This window comes from Carassius carassius, chromosome 18 (genome assembly GCF_963082965.1).
Source record: "Carassius carassius chromosome 18, fCarCar2.1, whole genome shotgun sequence".
Lineage (NCBI taxonomy): Eukaryota > Metazoa > Chordata > Actinopteri > Cypriniformes > Cyprinidae > Carassius > Carassius carassius.
In genome coordinates, this window is record NC_081772.1 from 2,591,761 (window position 1) to 2,602,493 (window position 10,733).

General features: G+C 37.8%; 1 protein-coding gene across 5 annotated transcripts in view; it reads left to right on the forward strand.

Moving 5' to 3' along the window:
- The window catches only part of LOC132092102 (kinesin-like protein KIF13B), a 29,161-nt gene extending 18,900 nt beyond the window's left edge, over nt 1-10,261 (forward strand). For 3 of the 5 annotated variants that reach the window (XM_059498180.1, XM_059498181.1, XM_059498182.1), the window contains exons 26-43: nt 207-339; nt 419-565; nt 1,579-1,608; nt 1,894-1,993; nt 2,108-2,234; nt 2,379-2,434; nt 3,385-3,503; nt 3,580-3,756; nt 3,826-3,918; nt 4,492-4,641; nt 4,778-4,855; nt 4,947-5,000; nt 5,254-5,350; nt 5,914-6,047; nt 6,373-6,432; nt 6,774-6,920; nt 7,060-8,440; nt 9,430-10,261. In XM_059498180.1, the coding sequence (XP_059354163.1) occupies nt 207-339; nt 419-565; nt 1,579-1,608; nt 1,894-1,993; nt 2,108-2,234; nt 2,379-2,434; nt 3,385-3,503; nt 3,580-3,756; nt 3,826-3,918; nt 4,492-4,641; nt 4,778-4,855; nt 4,947-5,000; nt 5,254-5,350; nt 5,914-6,047; nt 6,373-6,432; nt 6,774-6,920; nt 7,060-8,440; nt 9,430-9,662 (3,316 nt within the window). In that variant the 3' untranslated portion in view covers nt 9,663-10,261. The remainder of the gene's footprint in view (nt 1-206; nt 340-418; nt 566-1,578; nt 1,609-1,893; nt 1,994-2,107; nt 2,235-2,378; nt 2,435-3,384; nt 3,504-3,579; nt 3,757-3,825; nt 3,919-4,491; nt 4,642-4,777; nt 4,856-4,946; nt 5,001-5,253; nt 5,351-5,913; nt 6,048-6,372; nt 6,433-6,773; nt 6,921-7,059; nt 8,441-9,429) is intronic. The other 2 variants (XM_059498183.1, XM_059498184.1) reach the window with 2 other exon arrangements.
- Nucleotides 10,262-10,733: the final 472 nt, after the last annotated feature.

Here is a 10,733-nt window from a genome sequence, read left to right on the forward strand (position 1 = left end):
TGGTTCTATAACGAAAGCGTATACAATACACAAGAATACTAATGATGAGGATATGCATGTTCTTTCATAGAAAGTTTTGGCTATGAATTAATGAAAGAAGGCAGAAAGGAAAGTGTTTGGCTAAAGTTTGGGTTTTAGTAATGATCAAACTAGGGTGCCAGGACTCAGTGGTTGTTATTGGGGTTTAACTCAAGCTTTTATCTGAGGTGGAGTGAAGTGACGCGCAGGCTGGAGCTCTGGGTTCAGATCCTGGAGCTGAATGATGCTGGAGAGTTTGTGCCGGTGGAGGTTCAGCCAGCTAAGGACGTCTGCACAGGAGGAATCTTTCAGCTCAAACAGGTCTGTGTGGGCATTAGAGGTGGAAAACACACTGTAGAAGATCTGATTTTTCTTTGACGTGATTGTGTGTGTGTGACAGGGTCAGTCCAGGCGTGTTCAGGTGGAGGTTCGTTCGGTCCAGGACTCCGGCACCATGCCTCTAATAACTGAGTCTGTGCTCAACGTCTCCATCGGCAATGTGGAGGTCCATCAGACTCGATCTGGCAAAAGCACAGAGACCCAGAGGGTGAAAACCCCATCTTAAATTAGTAACCGTTTGAACAATTTCACGCGTTTCAAATGTTTGCACATTTTAAGAGCATTTTGAACTAACTCAAACACTAAAATCACAGGTGACCCTAAAAAAACATTGAATGCATTAAAATAAAATATATTTTTTTAGAATTTAAAATTGAGTGACACTAAGTGACCCTATGATAAATCAGATTTGATATGATTTAATAGTTAAATATTTAATATGATAATGAAAATGATCTGTTATGTACAACCAGATGTGCATTTATGCATTCAGCTGACGCTTTTATCCAAAGCGACTTAGATTGCATTCAAACTAACAATTTTCTCCTAACATGTGTTCCCTGGGATGTACACTAAAAACACAGTTAACCTCACTAAATGTTTTGAGTGGGGCGGTGATATACCGGTAGACATTATGAATAATAGTCTCGGTTACATGCTCACATGACGTTGCTGTGCTATGTCGTTGTGAAAACTTCATTTGCATGTGTTTTTAAGCATTATCAGAGAGACAGATGGTATTTTGCTGCTTTATAAGCCTTGAACGGTTAAATACACACTTGTAAGTGTCAGAATGCCTTTGACACACAGAATGTCTTTGCAAGTATCCTCATAAACAGTCATTTAGGTCCTAAGTGAAAGCTAACAGCTGAGAAAGAACACATGTGAAACAGTATATTGGATCCGGGCAGACTTAAAATCTCTCACTGCTCTTGATTAAATCACTTTTTTAACTTTAATAAAAAGGAATCTATATTTCATTTAAACAGTGAAGAAAATGCAGTGTTTTATACATGTGATTACTTAATACACTGTGTCGCATTTCTTTTTTTATTCGTTGTTTTATCGTCTTATTGCTTGATTAGTTTATTATTCTTTTTTTTTTAATCGCTGACTCTGCATGTCTTCAGTGAGCTTGAGTTTAGAAATTCTTTTCATTTAGGCTTGTATTTAGTTTTCAGACGTACAGGTCTTAACTCCGTTTTCCTTTTATTTGTGAAGGTGGGAGATAAAGATGTGGACAGTTATCAGGTAATGACTTTTCAGCCATTTGAAATATGTAAACCATGTTTATGATATGTCTATAGTTGTCACTGTCATTCATCAGGATGAGACTAAGTTGCCGAATATTGAGTAGACACTGAGATATAAAAATGTAAATGTGGATGGTCATATGTTTTTGAATGATCCTATTTGTATACACTATCGTTCAATTTTGTTGTTGTTTAGCAAGAATGCATTAATGTCATCAGAAGTGACAGTTAAGACATTTATAATGTTATTTCTAGAAATATTTCTGCACGTTTGTGTCTGTAGGAGGTTGATCTGGAGAGACTGAGGGTCCGGTGGCTCACGGCTCTAACTGGACGACAGGAATATCTGGACCAACGTCTACAGAAACTTGTCGGCAAGCAAGGTAATATGAGGTTTAGATGAACGATTAAAAAATCATATGTGTTTCACAGTTGAATATCGATTGACATCTTTGGGGAAAGTGAGAAAAGTGTTTGACCTCTGTTTGACCTTACAGATAAGTCCGAAGAGGATGTGGAGAGCGAGTCGCAGCTGCTGGAGTGTCGTCTGACGCTGACAGAGGAGAGAAACGCTGTGCTGGTGCCCTCTGCTGGCAGCGGTATCCCAGGAGCCCCGGCGGAGTGGTGGGACACCATATACGTCATTCCTATCAAACAATCATAGAACTAGCCTTATCTAACCATAACCAACTCCTGAAATCTCACAGTCTGCTTGTTTTAATCCTCTTTGGGTCATTCAGTTTCACTGTCTCCCTCCTGTTTCTGCAGGGCTCCTGTTCCAGGAATGGAGACCCACATCCCTGTCATCTTCCTGGACCTCAGCGGTAAATATTTACTGTGTTCTAAATCCTGGTGCACTGCCTGGATGGTTACTTCCTACATAGGCAGCTGCCTACTAAGGGAGCATCATAACTGAAATAGACCTCATGTGTGAATGATTTGGAACATGAACAGAAATATCACTTAAAATTGTCAATTTTAATTACATTTAACTTTATTGCCAATTGAAAAGCTAATAATAAATGTAAAGTTAAAATAAAAACAATCAAAATAAAATATGTAATTAGTAATTAATGCGTGTTATGCAGTGTTATTTTATTATATACCATTTTATTTTTTATTAATATTTGAATTGACTCATTTTTGTATTTTTACTTATCTTTTTCATTTAAGTTTTTGTAATTTTATGTGCTTTTGGCATTTTTATTAGCTTTTGTTTTATTAATATTCCTTTTTTTATTTTTTTCAGTTTTTGTTTTAGTTTTTCAGTTAGTTGCCAAGGAAATATGACACTTTTTTATGTATTATTTGTATTTTTGTAGTTTGTAGTTTAAAAAAAAAAAAAAAAAAATTTTATAATATAAAAAAAAAAGTATTTATAATGTTTGAGCTTTTAGTTTTGGTTCTGTTTTTAGTTATTTTAATGCTACAATTGATTGCTTCTGTTGTCCACGTTTGTAAGTCGCTTTGGATAAAAGCGTCTGATAAATGACTAAATAAATTTTATTTCAGCTTTATTAAGATAAATCTGATTTATTTATACCGCCATCTAATATACAGTATATAAAATACATACTTAAAATAAAACCAATCCAAAAATGTTTTTCATCTGAAATAATTGTTGCTAAATTATTGAAATACTAACTTAAAATCTTAGTGGGACTTTGAATAAATGTTACATTGGGTTCAGCTGATGAAAAAAAAGAAAAAGGTTGGGAATCCCTGTCGTATGAATAATTTCTGATCAACATTACTCTCTTCTGTCTGTCTGCAGCTGATGATTTCTATGATCATCTGTCCGCTCCTCTCGCTGGAGGTCTGGATGCTGCGCTCGACAGAGAAGATAAAGATGATTTCATGGACTTACAGATCGTCAAACACTATCAGAATCAGGTGAGGAGACTATCGGTAAAAACAAACAAATAACCAGGATATTCCATGTTACATGAAGTTGTCTCCCTTCCCACAGGTGAAGGCAGAGGCATCATGGGACTGCACCGTTCATGACAGCCCTGAGCTGAATCGAGCGACGGGGCCGGATCACAGGATTTACCTCACCATCCGTGCCATCGTTCTGCTCAGTCATCCCGCGCACATGCAGCTGGTGCTACGCAAGCGCATCTGTGTGAACCTCACCGGACGACAGGTGTGACTGGTGAAGATACCTCTTGTTTCTTATCGACTGCTCTTTTATTGATCGGATCTCTTCCTGCAGGGTTTTGCTCAAAGTCTGCTGAGGAGAATGTCTCACCGCAGCTCTGTTCACAGCTGTGGACTCACGTTTGAGATCGTCTCAAATATCCCAGGGGTACGTGAAAGAGCAACATGATCTATTCTTGTTTAGGCATGCGGTTCTTGTGTCGCAATGTGAGTTAGATAATATACACTAGTGTTCAGAAGTTTGGGGTTTGCAAGATGATTTGAAAGAAGTCTCTAATGCACACCAGGACTGCATTTATTTGATTAAAAATGTGATAAAATAAGAGTAAAATTGTGAAATATTATTACCATTTAAAATATTTGTTTTCATTTAAATATATCTTAAAATTAATTTTATTCCTGTGACGCAAAGCTGTATTTTCAGCATCATTACTCCAGTCTTGAGTGTCACATGATCTTCAGAAATCATTCTAATATGCTGATTTTCTGGTCAAGAAACATTGATGGTTCTTTGACGAGTACAAAGTTCAAAAGATCAGCATTCGTTTGAAATCGAAATGCATTGTAAAATTATAAATATCTTTAACTTTTGATAAATTGAATGCATCCTTGCTGAATAAAAGTACTAACTTCTTCTGAAAAGACCCTACAGTTTGTATGTCACTGTACATAAGTCTATGAGAAGCAGGTAACAGAAACAGGTGTGTGCATTTGTTGACAGGACATTCAGAGCTCTGAAGACCGAGAGATGCTCGCCCGACTGGCTGCCAGCACCGAAAACCCAGGAGCCGAGAGTGAAGCCGCCATCGAGAAATACCTGCGGAGTGTGTTAGCGGTGGACAACATCCTCACGCTGGACCGTCTCAGACAGGTCTGACATACCCCATGAGCTCCTGTAGATATGCAGTGTTGTATCTATTTTACATGTGCCAAATAATAATATAAATGCTTTGTTTTTTGCTATATGCACTAACATGTGTCATCTTTGTATTTTTTTGTGAATTCAGGAGGTTTCGGTGAGGGAGCATTTGAAAGATAAAGGAAAGCTTCCCAAACGCTGCCTCAGTTCATCCAGTGTACACCGGGTAAGACCCGAACAACATCTCTAAGCAAAAAATGCATCTAAATCAGCTTAAACTTAAACTAGAAATGAAATATAAGCTGTTTATTTTTCAGCTCTCTGGCAGTAGGAAAGATCTGTCCAGCAGCCAAGACTCAGAAGACAACAAAGTGAGAGAAAAAACACCTTAATTAGTGGCATAACAGTTCAGATTTCCAATAGTTTGGTTTGTGTTACTGTTCAGGACATACTTAGTATGTCACTGTTTTGGGAAACTATTAATAACAAGCAGTGATTTATTGCTGTGATACTCTGATTTGTACAGTATTTGTGTCTTTGTTTCATTTTATTACTTATTTGCTGTCCATCCAGATGTTGAGCTTGTTAACTGATGGTTTGTGTCCATGCTTTGACTTTCTGTAGAGTGGCTGGGACAGTCGGCAGGACATTTCTACACTAACATCAGCCACAAAGAGTCCATCTCACTCAGCGTCAGTAGAAAATCAAAAACCAGAGCCAGGTAACTGTCCTCATCCTCTTCTGCTGTCCACGTTTCCCTTCACAGGTGAGACAGAGCTTGCATTACCTGTTTGACTTTACTCCAGAGTTTTACATGCCAACAGCAACAAACCAGAAAAAACAACAGAACACCTTAGCAAACATACAAAACACTATAGCAACTTGTTAAAAGCACTGAGAACAACTTAGCAATACCCTAGCAAGCAAGTGGCACTTTACTTCAGATATCTTCAGATAAGTAGTTGAAAGTTGTTACTATATTTGACCCACTGGCCTATCCATTCACCAGCACTGCATGGCGCTTATTAAAGTTTGTGTTTGTTTGGTGCATGTCATCAAAATGCAAAATAGCTAATGCTAAATATAGTAAAACGGGTTGGTAAAAAGTGTTTGCGCTTCATTTGGCCACTGTGCTTTCATTGAAGGTGCTGATCTGTTTTTGCTTTATTCATGCTTTGTACTATGTTTTTACTCTCATGGGTTCCCTGCTCATTTCTCCTCTGCTTTTCTTCTGACTTTGCATCTTTCTCTCTTCTGTTGCTCCTAAAACCCATGTTCCTGCAGGTCTCTCAGGATTTGCTGCATCTTATTTCTCCCCAGTGAAAGCTATAGTATCTCCAGTACCCAAGATGTTCAAGACTCTGTTATCCAAAAAAGAGGAGAAGAAAGAGACGCCGCCTCCTGGTGTCTTTGAGCAGGTAGCAACACCTGCTGAGGCTCATACTTTAGGAAACATTTCTAGATTTAGAAGCAGTGATTACCACACAATGTCCTGTATTTTTTTAAAATATGCATTTTGAGTTCAGGGTTATGTTTCATTTGTATTTAAATGATGTAGCTTTTTATAAGTAATAATGAAAATAATATATAAAATATATTATTATATAATATATAAAATATATTATTATATATTATATATATATATATATATATATATATATATATATATATATATATATTACTAAACCAGTAAAATAATATTCATCGAGTTGGATAATATTTTCCCCCTTTAATTTCACCTAGAACGTGCCACGTATTATTGTGCAGTCTGCCAGTCTTGAAGACATCAACAGCTATGAACTGGTAAGTCTGTTCAGTTAGAACCTGAAAAATAAAATGTATATTTGATTGGTATGATATGTGTTTTTTTAAATAGTAATAATATTTTTATATTTTGTATTTATATAAACAATTTGTGTCTGAACTTGTGTAGTTGAAAACATTTGGATGCATTTTATGGTAGCACTTTTCGTTTCATGTGTACGTACTATGTACTTACTAAACCAATTACAATAACTGGGTAATAACTAACCCTTAATCTCCCCCTAACCTTTCTTTAACCCATTTGGTTATTTTATACTGCCCAGAATGGTACTGTAAAATACACGTATAGTAAAATAAAGTAAACCCATTTCATTTTGAAGGCTCCACAGGGTCCATCAAAAGAAACCACTCAAGACAGCCAATCAGAATCTGCTTCCTTTGTGCCCATTTTTCCGGTTATTCCTGATAAAGTAAAGACCACTAAAGCATCCACCATATCCTCAGAAAACCTGTCTGACATCCAGATAGTAAGTCTACATGTATTCAATGCAGCTGCTTATTAGTATGGTGAACAGTATCTGGTGATGTAGTATTGTGGGAAACTTAAAAGTTGCTTTTATTACTGTGTTATATTATTAATTAGCTTGATCTGTATGATCTCCTCAGAGCCATGCTATGGAAACTCCAAATTCAGAAAATGATGATGAGATTCTACTTCATCAAGAAGTTGAGGTTACACCTCTTTCTGTTCCTCCAGTGGTTGAGGAAGTTCTACCTTCTAATCTTTCTCCAGAGGTTGAGGTTCCACCTCTTAATTCTCCTTCAGATGCTGAGGAGGTTCTACCTCGATCTGTTCCTCCAGTAGATGAGGTTGAGTTTCTACTTACATCTGTTCCTCCAGAGGTTGAGGTTCCCCCTCCTAATTCTACCTTGGATGCTGAGGAGGTTCTACCTGCATTTGTTCCTCCAGTAGATGAGGAAGTTCCAGCTCCTAATCCTCCTTTAGAGGCTGAGGAGGTTCTACCGTTATCTGTTTCTCCAGAGGATGAGGAAGTTTTATCTCCACCTGTTTCTACAGAGGTCAGAGATGCTCCACCTCTTTCTGTTTCTCCAGGACTCAAAGAGTCTCTATCTCCTATTCCTCCATTGGAGATTAAGGAGATTTCACCTCCTGCTCCTATAGAGGTTGAAGAACCCAAGCAAAGTCCAGTTGGTGATTCAACAAACAGCTCCCTCAGCGATGTCTCAAGTGGATACATCTCCACAAGTCTCTCCATAGTGACTCTCTCAGAGGCCTTGAATGTTGATCCTCCTCTCATCGACAGCACAGAGGCCAAAATAGTCTCTTCTTCCAAAAAGAGTGAACCAAAAACAGAGTTTGTGCCAACAAGCAGCACATCCCCAGAGCATCAGTCAAAACTTGAACCAGTCGACCTAGAACTTGGAGAACAGCCACCTACAGAATCCCAGACATCAGAAGAACATGGTCAAGTGTCTCTTCTAGATACATCTCCTGAAAAACTCCTCAGTGTTTCTGATTCCTTACCTCAAGAAGCCTCTGGAGCCAACGTCTCTTCATCTGGCCAATCATCTTGTTCAGCCCCATTAGTACTATCTACACCATTAGCACCACCAGTTGCCTCAAAAACAGCTGATCCATCAGTACCAGTAAAGCAAGCTAAGCCATTAGTGCCTACCCAGCAATCAAGACCTGAACAAAATGTCAAACTCACTCCTGCTCCAACCTCCAACCCTTTCCAAATACACAGAGTCAAGACCTCTGGCTTAAAGTCTTTCAAAGGGATCCTGAATGAAGAAGATGAAGAGGGTAAAACTAAACAAATTAACTTTTCATCTGCACTGAGCGAGTCTCAAGAAAGACTGGAGATCATTTCTGATTCAGAGGAAAGCCTTGAGACTCCCGACTGGCTGAAGGAGGGGGAATACGTCACCGTGGGCACCAATAAAACTGGAACAGTCCGTTACGTAGGACCAACTGACTTTGCAAAGGGTGTTTGGGTTGGAGTGGAACTTGATGTTCCAGCAGGTTGGTAATGCTTTTTCACTTCAGTAGATCAATACATCAGTAGTCTGCAATAATACCGGCATGCATATCAGATTCCAGTCATTGGAAAGAACTTGCAACCCCTTGACCTGTGTTTCCTGGAGAATGGAATTGCAAATATTGTTTGTAAGGAGCTTTTGCATGCATAACTATAGTAGATCTAGAGAATAGTGTGTGCATTACCGCCTCCTTGCAGTACTTGCCAGGGATACATATCCCAAAAGCATCATTGGTGCCAATAGCTGCGTTTCCATTACAGATGTGCGAAATTTTATAAATATTATCCAAGCACTAATGGCAAGGAAAGCCCCTTATATCTTGGAGTGGCCTCATATGAAGTGTTTCTTGGAGGTTATATTACATTAAAGAATGATCATGTGTTTTAACATACGCTGGGTGACCTGTAAATTGCAAAAATGGTTTCCATTGCAGTTTTGTGAAATATTCCTTTTTCAAATTGCCTGAAAAATAACCTCATGTGAGCGTGTTTCCATTGCAGCTAATGTCTTCTACGATCTGCTTAAGCTTATTATGGTTTTGGGAAATGCAGCTCTGGTGCAAGGTATTATATGTTGTGGACTTGGGGTTTTGTAGGACTTAAAATGGTGCTCACTAGTGCCTAGTTTACACTTGCATAGACAGCGGTCCACTAACTAACTATTCCAGTTATTAGAAATGACTTCTAATTGTATGATCAAAGGACCAGTGATTCGCATGGTTATCTTCTCGTATCCACCACCAAACATTTCTAGGTGAAAATGATGGTTTTGACTCGTAGTTGTGTATGATTGAAAATGGTGCTCGCTAGTGCTTTCTTACGAAATTTACACTTGCATAAACTACACAGTGGTCCACTTACCAACTTTTCCAAGTATTAGAAATGATGTCTAATGGCAAGATCATTGGACTGTTAATTTTCAGATGTTCTTCTCTTGTATGCACGAAATAATTATGCTTTTCTTCATGTCCAGGTAAAAACGATGGTTCGGTTGGGGGTCGCCATTACTTCCACTGCAACCCTGGTTATGGTGTTCTTGTGAGAGCAAATCGGGTCGTAAAAGCGTCTGGTACCGCTAAACGGTTGAGGCAGAAACACAAGCAGAACCTCTCGGGATCTAGTCCCAATCTGGCAGCCCTTACAGCGATGGCCAAAGGAGAAGCTGGAGCACGCAAGGGTGAAAACAGGAAGTCTTGGGTTAGCTGAGGGAAATGCATCATTGTTGATGGACGTGTACGGAGGACAGTATTGGTATGGCACTAAAACACTACACTGATACTTGCAGGGATGTAACTGCCACCTGATTTACTCAAATCTACACTACATAGTGCCTTCCTAGTGTTCGAAAAGCCCATTTTAGAGATGTATTTTCAGCCTCGGTAAGCAGTATTTTTGGTATTATTCGTTTTTTTATGGTTTTAATATCACAAAGTGCCCTGTTTATCTGAACCCAATGTCAGGGAGTATGTGCATGTGGTTGTTCCTTAGAAAAATCAGGACACTGATGGATTCATTTCATGATTTTATATACGGTAGGAAGGCGAGATGGGTTTTACTCATGGAGATTAAAAGCTCCAGACTGTTTTATTCATAAAGGATTGTTTTTAGTGTTATTATGGTGAGTTAGTTCTGTATTTTCTCTTGGTTTGGTACCTTTGTATTATTATTCTTTTCTTCTTTTTGCAACGAGTAATTTATGATCAAATTGTTATTTGTTTATTTATTTTGCAGATCAAAGTAATGACAAAAATGAATGATGAAGATTTTATATTGCAATGGTGAGAGTAATAAACTTTATTATTTTATTATCTTGCCCTTTAAATGTCTGCATGAAATCGTAGAAGATCTTGTATACAATCTTCAAACTCTTTGAAGAATAAAATCACATGGCTGGTCATCAATATACCTTTATTTTCCAGAAGATAAAATACTAAAATAAACACAAGTTTTAAAAAAAAGTCATTTTAAACAAAGAAACTGTACAAAAAGTTATATATACTATAATATACTTACAGAACAGTCTACTGTCCAAAAAAGGCACTAAATTCTTAAATGGGAGATACAGATGATTCACAACAGAATGCTTTGAAATCATGGAATTATTTGATTCAAACAATCTTTAAATTCATAGTTACTGTCTTCTGTTTATTTATACAGTTGCTTTTATAGGCCTATAGATTTTTTGTTTATAGACATATGAAAATGCATTCTGGGGAACTAAATGAAAAACACCCCTTTTAAACCAGCAGTGTTACCGTTCGTTGCTCTGGAATAAAA